General features: G+C 39.6%; 1 protein-coding gene across 2 annotated transcripts in view; it reads right to left on the bottom strand.

The window, feature by feature from the left end:
* LOC105694165 (thyroid receptor-interacting protein 11) overlaps positions 1-15,853 on the bottom strand; it is a 50,240-nt gene extending 34,387 nt beyond the window's left edge. Inside the window, exons 1-3 of one of the 2 annotated variants that reach the window (XM_012414569.2) lie at positions 15,591-15,853; positions 15,217-15,296; positions 12,697-12,771 (exon numbers count right to left, since the gene is read on the bottom strand). In XM_012414569.2, coding sequence (XP_012269992.1) covers positions 12,697-12,771; positions 15,217-15,296; positions 15,591-15,693 — 258 coding nt within the window. In that variant the 5' untranslated portion in view covers positions 15,694-15,853. Of the gene's footprint in view, positions 1-4,335; positions 4,645-12,696; positions 12,772-15,216; positions 15,297-15,590 lie in introns of those variants that run through there. The other variant, XM_012414570.2, reaches the window with a different exon arrangement.
* Positions 15,854-17,489: the final 1,636 nt, after the last annotated feature.

The raw sequence follows: 17,489 nt of genomic DNA, 5'->3' as shown, positions 1-17,489 counted from the left end.
TAAGAATTAGCACCGTTTTATGTGCTCGGATACGAACAAGATAAATGCCAAATAATATGGTCCCAAAGACGCGGACACATAAAAAATAAACCGCTTGCTTGTCATCTAGAACTTTCCGTCATCATCTAGCAGTAAAATATTTTCTTTGTCAAAGAGATTTACACCTTCACCGCAACAGTACACCGCATCCGGTGATTACCGAGAGCGGCATGAGGTGCGGTATACAAATAGGTACAATTTAGGCTTTTTCATCCCATAAAGGCAACTAGTTCCCGAGGCGATGCAGCTAATACAATTGTTAACTCGACAAACTCGTTACTAACATAAGTCAAGTCAATTGCTACTAAGTATTTATTTCTATCGTAATAAGCGAAAGAAAAAAAAAAACAGCCCTTACTAGATTTATTGCATTTCCTAGTGACATCCTGTGATAATAAACTAAATTATAATTTATTTAAGTTTCTCTAACAAATAGACGATACGATTCCCTGTGTCAGTAGCACCTTTGTTCGAAATAATAAGGATAGAAGGAGAAAAATGATTTCAATAACTTCTCATTCCCCTATGCTGAGCTCTAAAACCCGCAAAGCAGCAACCTGTTATCACGTCCTTATTTGAAGCAGAGGTGTAATTTACGCAATTCCTTTTCTCTTTTAGGATACGTTTTAGCATGACAGTGGTACTCATCTGTCATTTAGAGGAGCTCCTGCCCATTTGCAAATTGTATCGGATAGATAACACATGGCAATAAATAACTACCTGGCAAAATTAGAAACCGTGTCTACCGGTCGGTCGCCCAAGGAAATTGAACCTCGGCCGCGAAGAATTGACGCGATTTCATGTCACGGAAATTTCACAAAACCCCGAATCGAGAGACCTCCAGAACTTATTCAAAACCTATCAAAGTTGGCAAAACAGTGCAACTGTTGAATATTTTTCGTTGAAACGGAACTTCTGATTTGGAGTTTATTTCTCTTCATATGCGTAACGAGACAATAAATATAACAGCCTTAAAAAAAAAAATGTATACGCATGAGGATACAAAAGAAAGCGCCATCGAGTCGATTACCGCGCAGAATATCCACAAGGTTGAATAATCAATTCCCTGCAATAAATAGTCACTTGGCCGTTTTACACGCAAGAAAACGTCATGTGTCGTGCGATTGGTTATTAAATCCAAACATTACGTAGTCAGGAAACAGATAAATGCTCCGATTTTCTCTGCAACGAGGCGACGCTGAAGCAGGTTGCTGCTTTCTCAAGCTTTTCAATACATTCATAGTACGAGACGTTTATGACATTTACTAATCATCTTATCCCGTTATCCAGAATTGTCGCAGCACCTTTACAGTAGTTCATATAATTTTACGATATTATATTTTAAGTAATCCGTGTTTCACAACCCCTTGTCGGAAGTATAAAATGTCGTACATGGCTTTGTACGCCAGGATTCGAGGGTAATTACTTTTTCTCTAGATAACGTGACATCAAATCGACCAAACAGGTGTCTCTTGGATCCGACTCTTTTTGGCCAACCTGTCCGCGTTTCGCGGCAAGATTTTCCGTGGATGAAGTATAGATGGGACGGGAATCTTATTCCGCGACCTGTTACGTATCTCTGCGCCCGTAATACGGTTGCGTCGACAACTGCATAGCCTAGGATGACTTACGTAAGGGAAAATAATATGACCCTGGCGCGTCCAGGCTACACGCATGGAAAAAAAGACCCGGCAAAAAGTGATTCGCACGTGAACGACACGGCCGTGCAAAGAGCGAGTAAAAGAGGAGAAATTCCTCGAAACTTCGAGGTGTTCTTATGAAACCCCGTCCCCGTGTGGCTGCAAGTGCACCGACGGACGCGGCTGCATTCGGAGAAAAGTGAAGTCGTTGCGGCGACATTTTAACCATGCGCAAAGCTGAAAAGAGACCTCGACCGTTTTCCCGAAGTCGGCGTAGCACTCGTAAAAGACAAATTTCCGATGCTTTAAGCCGAAGTGGTTGGAGTAATGCTCCTGAGTGCGCTGTAATTACAGAGTGCGGCGCACCAGTGCCCCTGTATACGCGGCGCCTGTTACGAGGGTTTTAAACTGGGCGTAATGATATCGAAGCGTGTCTCGGCCGATCGGTCGATTGAATCTGGATCTCGTGCTTGTGCAGATTTATCGGTACAACTTATCGAGGATACGCGCTGCGCTTGCTACCCCTTGCCTTCTCGAATCCGAGATCGACTCGGAGTGTCCTACTTCGTGGCAAATTGCTGCCATTTTTTCATCGTTTTCAAACACTCGGTGTTTTAATCTTTACACGTCCCTTAAGGCGACACGATCGAATCAAGGTAAACCGTAAGAAACTGTCCGCGTCCTTCTGAAGTATACTGAACTGGCAAAAGTGATCGATCCCACGCGAGAAAAACATTTTCAAACACGCTATGTGCCCTAATTTTGTAATTTACAGGCTCATCGACAACGTGGCAGACAATTCTTCATTGGAATCGACCCTCGTCAGTTTCAATTACCGACTATCATCGAGAACGGGAAAAGGAGAGAGTATGGATTAAAGTGCAGGTTTCGATAGCACCGAGTAATACGTTAAGCATCTCTAACATCATCACGTACGTAAATCGTAATTATGAAAGTGCGTGACCCCTTCCTGGCGACTGCAATTGACATAGTCCACCAAAAAAAGACGTCATCCTGTCGTCGAATATATAAATACATTCACGAATCTAAGTTATACGAATAGAGGAGACAGTTGTATGATAAAAAGCGATCATTCCTAAGTCACCGCTTCATCATTAACTTATGCATATTACGATGAACCATTACATCACTGTACGATCAATTTTTTGTTCGGAGCCTTACACGAGGTATTAGTTGCAATACTATAGGGAATTAAGCAAATTATTACGGAGTTGGAATTTTCTATAAAGTGGCTCGAAAGAGCCGGCCAGTTTTCATCATCCACGTGCAAATGAGTTCAGTTGGTTAATTAGCCGTACTTTCCAAAGTGGGGTCGATACCATTTTGCTCTCGGCGTTACGTATTGCTCTTCCGCGTCTATCAAATCCCTCCCAAGGCTCGTTTAAGCCCGCCAAATTGGAAAAGATGACTTTTCCACGGCGAAGTAACGTTCGCGCTCAGTCTTCGACGTTCGCTCGTAATTTCTTCTTCGCAGCTCGCACGCGCGAATAAAGCCAGAGATAAGAAGGATCTCTTAAGAGTCGCTTCTCACCCTTATCATCGTGAACTCGAGACGCTGCTCGGGACGTTCTCGGAATCTCCTTATCAGGATCGCAGAACAAATCGTGGCAACTGAGAGAATTTTGCCAGGGTGCGAAGCACTTTACACATACATGACTCCGTATTAACCCTCTATAAGGTGATTATGAAGTCGTATAACCGTATACCGGCAAAACATAACTGAGCACCTTATTACCGCATCACCCTTTTATAACGAAGGAATTTATTTATAAATTATAAATTTATGAACATTTTAATTCAGAAAAATATACAGCGGTTTCTCGTATAACGCGGTTAATACGTTACGCGCTATACGAATTCGCGTTATAGGAAATCACGCTATACGGGAATTTTTCTCGGATAACGCACATAATGTGTTTTGTTATTTAACGCGTTGTACGAAGAATCGCGTTATATGAAAACAGTAGTCGCAATATCTTTGGCATGATATAGGAATTCACGCTGGAAGAACTCGCGTTATACGGGAGTCTACGGAATACAAATTGTAAACTTGTAAACAAAGAGTCAATATCGGAAGGTTAATATTTGCAAATTTCACGTTATATCGATTGTTTTTCTTCGGTTAAAAAAATAATTTGGTTACAGAGGGTTAAGAACCCGACATTACTATGTACTGCTTTTGCGCGTTTTCGGAGCGCCCTCTGTCAGCAATAATTTTCTAACGTCCAAACACCAGTACTTAAAGTGCGTCTCGAGTCTCCTATGCTCTTCGTACAAAGGTGAACGCGAACACCATTTCCGTATTTCGAACCGCGTTGTCCTACCATAAATGCCTAACAAAATCGGAGCCCGAATAATAGATTCAACATCCCCGTCAAAACCGAATCGCCAATTCTCTCCAATTCTCTCAATTACGGGATCAAAATAACTTAAAAAAATCACCCATGCTACAACGCATGTCATAACGTACACCTCGTTTTACCTTGGTTAATTCAAAACCTCGTACAAAAAAAAAAAACCTGAAACTCTTCGGAACGAAATGAACCTTAACTTGAGAAGGGTAAAGTCCAGCCGCATGGAGGCTTGAAAACGCCGTGGAAGAAAAACAGACAATAATAAATAACTCCTGGCTTACCGGTGAGTTGTGGATACCGGTGCAAAGGGCATCCGCTAAGCTCGGCCCGCAAGCGGCAACTTGAAAGAGGAGACGTCCGAGCTCGGGCCGGTCAGGTCGGTCGGTTTAGGACGCGCGCGCCGGGCAAAGGTGCGTTTCACACGAGACGAGCCGGACGACTGACGGGCCGCGACTGCACGACACGACTCCTGCCACCTCGGGGCTTGCGAGGTGGACTCGGGCAGGAGCCGAGTGCCAGGCTCACGGATGCGAGGGCCCGGTGCACGCGTGCCCCGAGCACGTGCGTGTGACTTTTGACGGAGTCACGTCGGGGCGCGCGCGCACGCAACAGTGCGGGCTCCACGTGTCCGCGCGAGCATATATGCTCGGGCCCGTGCGCCGGTGTGCGCGCGTCAGTGTCCCGGGCGAGACTACGCGTGTCGAGCGTGTCGCGTGCGCTTCGGAGGCGCTCGCGCCTGCGCGCGCCCGAGTGTACGTGCGCGCGCCGGCGTGCTCGTGTGCACAATGGTGCACGAGCGCACCGCGGCATTATGTCGGCGACGAGCAACAGAAACGCACTCGAGTCGTTGCATGTGCACGTGCACCGTGTACTCGCCCGATGACAAATAATGGACGGGCGTTAACGTAAGGCAACGTAATGTCCGCGCATTGAGCACGGCAAAACTGGACAAAACCCCGGGCGCGATAAAGTCGGAATGTCGGCAGTTATTCGTTGCTGTCTTAATAGGAGAGATTCCGAGAGAAATTCGCGGATGCTGCACACGTGCACTATGAAAGGAACGAGAGAGAAGATGTCCTCTTTGGCTGGAGGTTCCTTCTTCGAGGTGATAAGAGGTTATCGGGAATAAGGATATAAAAAGGGGGCATTTGAATTTAAAAGGAGAACATTTAAATCACTCGATTCACGTTTTACATCGAGCGTGTATGTAGTGACGTTGTGCATGGTCATGATCGACTGTAATGTATTTGGCTGAATGGTAAGCGATGTTGATAGGTTAAACATGACGTCAGAAGATCGAAATTTTTCGTGGGCCCGAGGTTGCGATAAAACCAAAAGAATCACAATACGAGCACGATTTAAACAAGGGTCGACTCACATCAAACGAGTATCCGCACAAGAGTCGCCTCGTGACTCACTTACGGATATAAAAGGATCTTAAAAAAAAATAAGACTGTCTCTTGCGTCCGAAGAACGTACCGAAGCAACTTGTACGCACAGTTGTTACTGTCAGGCGAATCGTTTTGAATGTAACGAGTGATGTTCGAGTAACCTGGTTATTGCGTCAAATTTCGCCTTATGGATATATTCATTAAATATTAACGCAAAAATTACGTAATAACATAAAATGGTCTCAATGGACTTGAATTCAACAAATACGAAATTTGTCATATGCAACCGAGGTACGCGGATACAATTGCGTCTTACTTCTTGGTAGGAGAGTAAATGTACTTTCTAGAAGAATTCTGATCTCTACGGAAAGTTAAAATAATTGGAATTAATAATTCATGCGTTGACGCGGTACGTTGCGATGGACAATTCCTTCGGATGTGTCATCCACGTATCAATTGCTTCTTTCATGGGAATACATGCAAGGCAGTCACTGTGTATCATTTTACGGCACATCGGTACGGAATTGCGATCAAGGCAACGACGTTTACGTATTCATACAACACACGGTGATGAACATCACTTCCGGTAACCACGTAATCATTCGGCTACTATCGCAATTGTGAGAAACAAATGCAGATGCATCCGAGAGCGCTGTTTTACGAGATACTCAAATATCTTATGATTGAATCTGAATTGCGCCCCGAGTGCAGCGGTGCAGCGGGTATGCGTTCCTTTGAACGGCTTCCTACTGGACGTTACGCTGCAAAACCATTAATAAACATTACACTGTAAAATTAAGCGGCAAATTTACTCTCGATACCAAAATTGAAAACAACCAGGATCATTGGGGAAAATCTTCGATTAATGAAGCCCAACGATTATTACGAATTCTTCTCCCGTAAGTCGCTTAATCCACGAGCGCTGCACTCATGAATAATGCAATTGGGCTTGCTCGGCCTGTTCCACACTTACGCGGAATAATACTTAGTACGCTAAAGACAGGATACTTTTATCAGTTGCCATGTTCGCGGGTTCTGCGGGCGCAGGTGCGGAAATGGAGCCGGAAACGCATAACGTCGTCCGGGCGCGTTACGCTAATTTTGGGAACGACGATCACACGCGCTTTCAAATCGGGAACATAATGTTAAACTTTACAAAGAGCACTGGAGGGAATATGAAATTCCCGACATTGTTACATAACGAAAAAGAATAAAGAAATTCGAGGTACTACGATTTCAGATTTTCTGGATAAAAAGAATACATAAAAAACTACGCGGGAATTTATTAACGGAAATACAATGATAAATTCTCTGATAATATTGTAAGATATCTCTCGACAACAAAAACTTTTCTTCTTATATTTTTTAATACATATCCCAAATAAAATTGGACCGTTTTATCATTTACAAGATGAAATTCTTGGAATGACTATTCTATTTAGGAAGGAGTTTTTGTTTGATCGAAGACGTCATAACAGTACGGTTCTATGTGGATATTTTTCTCCTTACGCATGAAGTACTTTTGACAGTGTTTGAGGTTACCCACGATGTAAACATTTCTTCGAGATTCGATCTATAAGCCGTCAGTAGAATTCATCTCGAGCACAGGGACGTATTAAACGAGACGAGTACTCGTGGACTTCTTTTCCTGCGGACTCCATTAAAAAGAGTCTTGGCCTTATACAGCAAGGAGAGTTATGAGGTCTCGAGAATTCCGGGGTAACATAAGCCAGAAAACGTTTTTAGTCCCCTTGAATACATTTGTGCACTCCTCGGTGCTTGTCTTGTAATCGTAATAGTATATTCATAATTCCGATAAAATATACGGTAATTTCAGCATAGGTTCAGAATGTACCGAAGATAAACTTAAATTAAATACGACGTAAACTATACAAGAAAAATATCCAGAAAATGGGAAAAACTTTACATTTTGAATATGAATGCAGACATTGCTCCGATTTTTCATCAAAGTAGGGTCGCAATAAGCATGTCCAGGCTTGGCTGTACCTACAGATAGAGCAAGTGAATGCACTTGGTGCTAGATGTACATTGTGTTGCGAGTTTCCCATTAACACAATATGAGCGTACAGGTGATAATGCCACGCACTTCCTCTACTTGATTGAACATATTACTATCACGATTCAGAGGAACCTAATGGTGCTGGGAAAACGGATTTTAGGAGAGGCTATTATACACATATTTGCAATAATTGCGAGGAGAACGGATGATATAACGTCGTTGAAATGCAGAATTTTTTTACTTACCCGAGGTAGAATACAGAACAATCACGGAGTCAACATATTCACTGCGCTTTGTCCTCCTTGATCGTCCTGTATTTATAGTCATAGGACGAGGACGGTAGTCATAGACACTATCGCCTTTACAGAAAACCAACCCTATCTACCCCATCACAATTTCCTGTCTTATCGTTTAAAACGTGAAGCATATGCAGCTGTTAAAGGGTAGTTTGCTAATTCATTCTTTTTCTTTTTCATTTTTTTCCATTAGAAGAATTATTGTTAAAATACTATTTATACCTAAGTGTTTAAATACGTGTCGATAAAATATATAAAATATCCGGAAGTAGTAATAATTAATGTAGTATGGAAATCGAAAAATGCGTTTAAATAATTTAAGAATGCGATTTTCTCATCTTATTCCAGAGGATACGTGGCCTCAGGCTGAGATCAGATTTTGAGAAACTCTTGAAATGCAGAAAGTCTGACTTCCTTGTACAAGGTGCGGTCTATCACCGGAAGCAAGGATATTAAATTTCCAATACATAATGTATGTATGGTATTAGAGAAATTACCTATTCGGAGAGAATTTTCCACGAACGAGCTCCATAGAAATCCGACATGTCGGTATCGTACACAAATGCGAAAGAAATTATTGGCCAATACAATAGAATCGAGTACAAATAAGGAAGGATTTGCTGCAGTGTACGATTAGCTTTTACTGCTATTGTTATGTAACCCAAGACGACACCTTCCGTAATGAGGTGCACTTTCTTTGAAGCGCAAAATACGCAAGTAGCGCGCCGTTATGTAAATTCACGATTGTGCAAATTGCAGGCGTCCTTCGTTTCTATTTCTATGGACATAATTTACCCAAGTATTATCGATGGCTCGGTGAAACCAATTCTGGATATATAATAGTAATAAGACAGATGACTTAATGTAAATGTATATTGAAATAAGGATCCGCCACCGAATGAGGCAATTTTTCAGCGTTTCTATATTCGTGAAAAAGAATGCAACCAAAGATCTCACGTGAAAAAGATGCCAGTTTAAGTTAACACTTATTAACCCTCCGTGACCACCGTTATTTTTACTGCTTTACTTGCCTCTTCCCCTCTTCCCCTATTTTCATTATAGCTTTTCAAAAAATTGGAAAAAACTCAGATACTTTTCAAGATCTCTCCTACATTACCCAATAGCGTTTAAAATTAAATATGAAAAATTTACTTTTAAAAACAATCAAAATATTTCTTAAAACTATTTAAGCCCAAAAAGACCCAAGGAGTCCCGGAGGTTTAATATGCTTATTCGTGCCATTCGGTAAACTCACCCTTCTCAGAACAAATGGTTGATCATCTTTAACGTTTATGTGCAAAATCTTAAAGATCTTTCAATTAAATATTAAATATAAAGATTGATTATTTTGAAAACATCGTCAAACGGTTGCTCCAAGTTGTGGCATTACTTTTTGAAGATAAATGGCTGTCCCTAGGAGGAGGTTCAACGTCTTTGCAGTGGGATTCAGGATTATTCCCTAGGGAGCGGTGCATACCGTCGTGTCAGCGGCCCTCGGGTCCGGATAACACCTTATTAGTTATTAAAAGCCGAGAAGGAGCTCGGTCGTGGAAGTCGTGGTGACCACATCCGGTGGCCTGGGCCACAATGCGCTCTGATGAAGCGTCAAACATAGTCGGGTTAGCATGAATTAGTTACGTGTGTATTGCTCCGGCAAAGGAACCTCGAAGACGAAGAGACTTTCGAACGTCGCTTGGACTGGAAGTGTCGTGGCCGATCCTTTGTTGGTCCAAGATATGGAATAGTAGGTGCCTACTTATCTCTTATCTGGAATTTCTAGCTAACCTTCCTTCCATCTTCGGTACACATCGAAATTAATGTCATTTCCCTCCAAAGGCTCGCATACCTTTTCCAGGAGCATAGTTTAAAATGTCTGTTTGAGAACTATAAAAAATATGAGTTTTTCTTAATCTTGATAATTTTACAATTCATGCACGAGGAGCATTAGAGCAACGGGCATATGTATAGCAGAAGGTAAGTGCAGAATATGTAGGTTTGCATTAATCGCGACCAGGTCGTTCCTGCACTTAGTATTCATTAGAAATATATTATTACTTATCAACCACATTATGCAGAGATAATTGCTCGAAGAGCCCATATCCGTTTTTCTTTCTCATTAACTGCAAAAAGTATCGGGAACACTACTAAGTTTACGGTATTTCGAGTCAAGGCAATACAGAAACACGTTACGAGTGTACATACAAAACAGGATGTTTATCTCGCACGTAGTGCAATTTTGCAGAAAAGGCACGTACGCTATGTAGACTTCGGAACTCCTTCGCTGGTGCAGTGTTAAACTTATGTAACCGTGGTCTTAAATATTCAGTGATATTATATCAGAAAACTGACCATTTTCATCTCCGTTGTGTCTCTCGATAGAAAATTATCAACGACTTTGACATTCAAGTATAAATAATAAGCAACCGTTTCGTACTACACGTGCGACTTAAACGTTTTTCTTTTTCTGTTCGGGATTTTTTTTAACTAATCGATCAGTTGGACGTGAACTTCAGTTCGATACGTTCGAGCATCGGATCAGACTTGGCGGTACAGTTGATAAAATGGCAGGATCGAGACACATCTGTTTTCAACTTATGGACTGCGGGGCCCGCATAAGGCCCCGAATTTACATACATTCGTGGAAGTGTACATTGAACGGTTTCACATTAGCCCCGGTTGCTCGGCTCTCGGCATACAAACCATCACGGCCTGTCGAAGCACGCCGAGCGATCGCGATTTTACTTTGCTTTATTATTTAAAGAAGAGACCACAAGATACACGAGATACCAGCTGCGACCGGCGTGTCGAGATTTTTTCGTGCTCTACACGTCGACAATCCCTGGAGAACTACATGCTTTGAGGAATGCCACGAGGAAGCTTATGCCGATATAGAAGCTACTTTACATGATTGCTTCCAAATACAGATGCGTGGTTTATTATTAAAAAGTCGAAGAGGACGCGTCATGTAAGACAAGTTCAACGTGTGATAATACTTAAATGCAGTTGCAAATAGGAGGTACCCAGGCACCACTGAACGTGGAATATCCGTAAATTAATCGTGTATAAATGTTTATTGAACGTATGTAAGATATATAATAGATATCTATGAACTCTATTTTAGATACACTCAAAGGTTAGATGACCGGATATGGTACGTTATATATACATACATCGTAGATATCTACAATAGATGGTCTATAGATATTCATATGTATTTGTAAACAAAAATTAAATTCATAACACTTTATGAGCAGAGAGTCTGTTTGAGAATTTGTTCGATATACCTACACAGACAAATCCTGCTGTATTTGACACAGAAAAACCTTTTTGCAATTGTCGGGGTTTGAACCCGAGACAAACGGGTGGAAAGTAGGAACGCTAACCATGATGCTATCAAAGCCTTCGAAGGAACAGATTTTTTTAAGAATTATGAAGACCGTTCCGGTATTTCTCGATCGATACTAAAGATACTTATTGCATCTTGTTGTAAACTTATTCGTAAAAAAACTCGTAAGTGATTGTAAAATTAAGTCATTTAAAAAACTGTAACAGTATGTTATAAAATCATCTTATTTTTTAAAAGTGTATAATGAATGTATACCGATTCACTTTTAAGATACTAAACTCACAATTTTGGTACAACCTTATATCCTAAAAGTGCATGAATTTTATGAATATTATTTAAAGATATTTCATTTAAATGTGCGCAATTTTTTAGTGCAACTACATTCTTATAAGTCTGTGGAAGCTGAATATAAACAATCAATTTCACGTTTTCGAAAATTCAGATTTCTATACAGGTTATTTAGACTTCTATGGTATATGTACTGAAAATATAGGCACGAAAAAGATGTACATATATATATTCACGGGATATTTTTATTATGCATACCATAGATAATGTAAGTTTTCAATACTTATGTCTTAATTTGTACGTTCACTATAAGTATATTATATTTCATACGGTGCCTGGTAACACATCATAATTTACACAACGGTAAAACATCACGATGTAAGGTTACCAGCCAAAGAGGATGTAAATAAAAATTAAGAGTATGAACGAAATTAACAGTTTTATTAAGTAGGAATTTAGATATAAACATTAAGTATGTATGAAAAATGTTAGGTTACATGAGTTGTTTTTTTATTTTTCTAAACGTATTTTCAACGATGTTGATTAAATTTTGGTAGATGTTTATTAGGGCTATTATATATTTTGTATGCGTCCCGAAATAACTAGATATCTGTAGATCAATAGTGGACATAATTTTCATCTACAACAGACATAGGTATTTATATAAATCCTCTAGATATTTTTTTAGGTGGATAATAGACGATATACATTTTCTATACCTACAGACCTAATTTAAACGATTAATTTACGTATATTCCATTTCATGGGTTGCCTGGGTAACTGCTGGATTGAGCAAAGAGTGTCGGATCGAGTATTAACGTCAACTTCCACTCATAGAGAGCGAGGGAGGATGTAATAACAGCAATCTTTCGAGTAAAACTAATTTCTATTTCTTTCTCTACATTATTTCTACGTTAAATTATATTCAAACAAAGTTGTTTCTCTATGAATGTACCCTTGAATTATTGGCAGCATAACGTGTCAAACAAATTCTGAAAATTTCTTTAATATTATAAGTCATTCTTCCTTGTTTGTTAATTTGTTCGATTTATTTTTTAATGACGTTTTTAAAAAATCATGTTGAATGATTTCAGCCTTTCAGCAAGTATGACAGCTGGTGTAAAGAGAACACGTATACTCCCGTTCGACTTCCCTCATGTACATGTTACAAAAAGGAGCAGAACGTTTCGGGGCGTCAGTCGGGTTACATTGCAAGTTGTTTTGACGTTGCATTTGAAAAGTTATTTTTATCGGTCACAAGTTCCGTGCATTAGCATGAATTGTCATGTTTGAAAACTTACCGTCTCCTGCAATCTCGTATTCAACTCCACGACGGTTCTTTGCAGATCGGAGTTTTGCTGGCGCAGCAACGAGATCTGTAAACAAGAAATTAACTGCATGTGAGAGAAATGTTTTTCCAAAGAGTTATTTCGAGAAAAAGTCATTTTCCTCGTCTATAAACAAGAACTTGGTCAAGACAGCCCGTGAATGGCAAAACCTGTTCGGCATGCGCATTTGGAAAACTGAACGAGTTTTAACTTCCGTTCCCCTTAACGCCCCACGGAGAACCGAAAGAGTTGACAAAATGGACAAATCACAGGTAGAGATAAATAATAATGTTCGCGTCACTGGCTTAAATATTGGTATCTATAATCAAGAGGAAGTCCGGTGGAGTTCTGGGGCCCTGCGACGTGCGTTCTGTTTGCATGCCTTATCTGTTTGTTTAACGATAACCGGTCGTCCTCCACTTTACCGACCGATCTCTCGTTTTCACCCCTCGACGAAAGTACGACGACCGCCGTCTGTGACCTAAACCAACCCAAGCCATCCCAAACCCCCGCAGATCGTCCCTTGTGGTCAAATTTTTCTCCAAAAACTAAAGAATGTTTAATAGAAAACTACAAGATATTTCTAACCCCTTAATGATAGTTTTTACCTTAACGTTATTTTCCTTATTTTTTTAATTGAATAGCATGTATATTTCTTAAGTTTCTACCATTTCATGCTTCAAATAATTACCTGATAAGGTAGAAACAAGAATTCTGTATATAAATTGTTTAAATGAACCGAAACCTTTAAGACTGCCTATCAGTAAGCATGGCTCGAATTGACTGAAAGAACCGTTTTTTTACCTACCTTTCCAGTTTAATTTTATCCGTATCGTTAGTACGATAACGACTGGGTCTGTGATAATAAACCGGAAAACACAATGACCCACAATGCCATTATCTCTGTTCAAATTAACTCCCTTTGATATTACTTCCTTGTTAGAAACGGCAGGTGCAACCGCGTTTGTGCACGTCGATTAAAATAAAGAGAACTTTCTGTCGTAACAGTATTTATACCAGTTGATGTACATATACGTAATGTGAATAATGTTTGCAGATATACACTTTTGCTATTCAGGGTATGATACTTCGAACATTTTCAGCTATTATAACATATGAAGCAGGAATTGTTCGCTTCAACTGCAGTCAGAAATGAAACTGTTCGAGGTTCTTCCTTATCTTGTAAACAAATCTTATCGAAAGCTCAGGTGAGGGACGACGTTAACGCTAATCTCGTCTCGATATAGACAGTCCGCCATTAAAGTTTAAAACCAATTCGGTAAAGGCATGCTCTCTCAGAGTCCAAACTGTAAAGCGTACGTTCATAGAATATTCATTCACGATGAATCACGTCACAAAAATAGCTGCAGCTACTGTTGGTTTAAGTGGTATTTTCGCAAACGATGTTAATAGCTTTCATGTAACGGTCTTTATGTGTAATACGACGGTTATCATACGTAATTGTACGAGTCTATACTCTGGTAGATTGTAAGACTACTTTCGCTTGATTGCAACTCTCTTCTTCAAACACTTTTGCAATTGCTAAACTCGTAACTTATTTGCAAATACAAATGGTTTCCGAATACAATAAAAAACATTTGGGGAGTATAATTCGATAATATAATTGTTTATATGACCAGTGTATAATAACACTATTTATTGGTATTCCCTATGACATTATTCCCCCTACTCTACCTAATGACAGTATTCCTAAGCACTTAGTCTTCTTTCGTCATGGCTAGCAATTATATGTTACAGTGTTTCAAGGACACTTTTTTTACACTAGTACGTAAAAGACATGATATTTTACGGCAGTTACCGTTCATCATACATGTTTGAAGGCCGCAGTGCTTTGTAAAATACTTATAAACCGTATATGATATACAATAACTACAATATATTAACAAATTATAAAATGGAGTAATTACATAAACGTGAATAAGAAATTTCTGACGATTTTAGTTTGTACATTGCGTCTTCAATTTTCAATCTGTGTGGTATGAATAGAGAAAATAAATATTCACTCTACACCCTGTATATTTATAAATGAAACTTATGAGGAAGGTTGTGAAACTTGAGTAATGACTTATAGCTGATAAAAGAATAGCTTGTTTGGGCTTCATGTAGTTAGGGCTAATACAGAAAACACCATCTGTTAAAATATCTTTAAGCATACAGTTCTTTAATCAGAGAGCTTTTATCTGCACATATGTCATTTGTTCCACAAAAAGGGGTTAAGATTATAAGCCTTTTAAAGAAGCCTTTCTAGTAATGCAGATGATTTCATCCAAACAGTTATGTGATCACTTGATCTTTCAATCTTAGTTGTTAAATATACATTTCTGTGTTTAATATGTAAATANTTATATACCCAGGGTCCTTGCTCGTTTTTTTTAATTGAAATTAATTTTAAACAAATCACACTATTATCACATTGGCATGGTGCATTAGGTTCTACATTTCATGAACTTGTAACTAAACTATGGTACTTACTTCGGCATCTTTGGAATCAATTATTTCTTGAAGTTGGGTACATTTTTCACTCGCATCATTTGAATTCCTCGACCGTTCACCTAAAATTCAAAGTACCATATTTTTTTTGTAAAATAGTTTGAATTATACAATCTTAATAAAATTATGGAGTCAAAACTATTATTAGATAGCTAACAAGATCGTAACAATTATTTCTATTATAACAGAATAATCTTGTTTGATAGAATGTTAAAATTCCCGCGCGCACTCGTGACATAGCATCGCCACGTTGGTAAAACAGATCTCATTTGACAACCGTAAGTAACCTAACTTTGTAGCGGCAGGAAACACAGAATTGTTTCCTCAAATTTTAAGACAACAAAACAATACATTACCTATATCCTCGGAAATGCTTTCCGGAAGTATTTCCTTCGTAAAGTTAGTAATTTGTCCTTTTAAATTAGACAAGCTCGAGAGCCCATCTCCGAACCACGCCATTTTACACGTCGACACTCAATGTTAGAGGTGATTCACAAATATGGACTGAGAACAGTTTATCAGCATCACGAAAATGACATTTCCTTGTCAGATTGCACTTTTTAGCGACGTAGAAATCACAAAACTGTCAATAATGATATTATAGTGCTTTGAGAAATATACACACAATCCCATGGATCATGGCTGCCAACGAAGCAACGAGAACTTCCGATGCGCATCCCGATTCGAATTTTCCCTAGGTTAGGTACACTGTCATAATTTTTATTATTTCCTACTCTGCTACTCATTTATCGTGTAAATAGGTAATGCAACTATTGATTGATGTGACAGAATTCTTTTTACTTCTTTTGCAATGAAATATTTTGTAATTACAGAGAGAAGAGAAAGATACTAGAGATGAAGATACCTACAGTTTAAACTTTGTAATTTTCGGTCAAGTGCTGCCACCACGGCTGCTAACAGTACTCAGTGAATCAAAAAGCGAATGAGTTGATAACGTAGAGCTCTACACGTAAAGTATCTTCTACCAGCTTCTACTAACATGTACCGATAGACAATCGATGACATACTAAAACTTTCTGAGATACCGACTAGCGGTAATAAAATGTTATACAATTGTACGTGTGCTTTAATTTTTTCTACATCTTGCGCAAGCATTACTTTCCGTATAAATGGAAGCCTTCCATTACTGAAAAATCCAAGATACAACAATTAGTGACAAAAATTACGAAAATAAATTTTTGTAAATACAATGTACACGTTTGATTTTATTTAATCCATTTCCAGGATTTTTAAAAACCTCATAATTAGAAGATGTTAAACATTGTGGTTGATTGACTTTCTAAAGGGTACTACGATATAGGTACAATTATACATTTCATTATTTTAAGGGAAGGTAATTATAAGGAGTGATAGAACGCGCTGAAAAGGGCCAAGGATAAAATCATCCGCGTCAGGGGGATCCGAACGATGCCACGAAAACCGATCGTTGCGAGCACTTAAGAAATTCCAGCCAGCAAATCAGACGTTCGTAGGCCGAGATAAATACGCGGGAACGTACACGGGAATGATGCGTGACTACAAAAGAATCGGCACGAATATCGAAACCCCGAGCGATACACGAAAGATCGAAGGATAGCCTGCGGGGGCACTTAAAACATTCTACCGTCCAAACCAAACGTTTGTACCAAGAGATGAATATGCCGAGGCGTGCATAGGGGTGAAGCGTAACCACAAAAAAAATCAACACGAAAATCGAAACTCCGGTCAGACGAAAAGGGCCCCCGGGAGCACTTAACGAATTCTACAGACCAAGCCAGACATTTTTATGGATATCTTACAATGAAGAGAGTTCATCTGCAGTGACTAGACTGATTTCAGTTTCGAGCCATAAAGTACAGATGCGTACAGGATGGATCCGTGTTAGTTACACCAATATCGTGAGCAGACGCCAACACAGTGAGAAGCTAATCACGAAATGGGAACGGTATGAGACATTATATGAAACTGTTTTAAAATAATTTTCTTATAGATAAGACGTAACGTAACTCTCCCCGTAGACAGGATACATTGAATAGGGTACTCAGGAAGAACCGCTACGTTGTCAGGGACGCGCAAGACCTCGAAGGCATCCGTATCGGTAAAGCGGTCACGTAACCCTGAGAACTGTGAAATATTTTTTCAAGAAGGCGTCCCTTTTCGACTTGCGTCTATCGAGGCATTAGGTACTTACCTAGTGCTTGCCATGGGACTACGATCCTCCGAGGACGGCAAGTTTAGTGTTCGGAAGAGTGACG

This window comes from Orussus abietinus, unplaced genomic scaffold, assembly GCF_000612105.2.
Source record: "Orussus abietinus isolate OABI.00-Male unplaced genomic scaffold, Oabi_2.0 scaffold52, whole genome shotgun sequence".
In the NCBI taxonomy this organism is placed as follows: domain Eukaryota; kingdom Metazoa; phylum Arthropoda; class Insecta; order Hymenoptera; family Orussidae; genus Orussus; species Orussus abietinus.
This window is presented reverse-complemented; position numbering and strand designations above follow the sequence as displayed.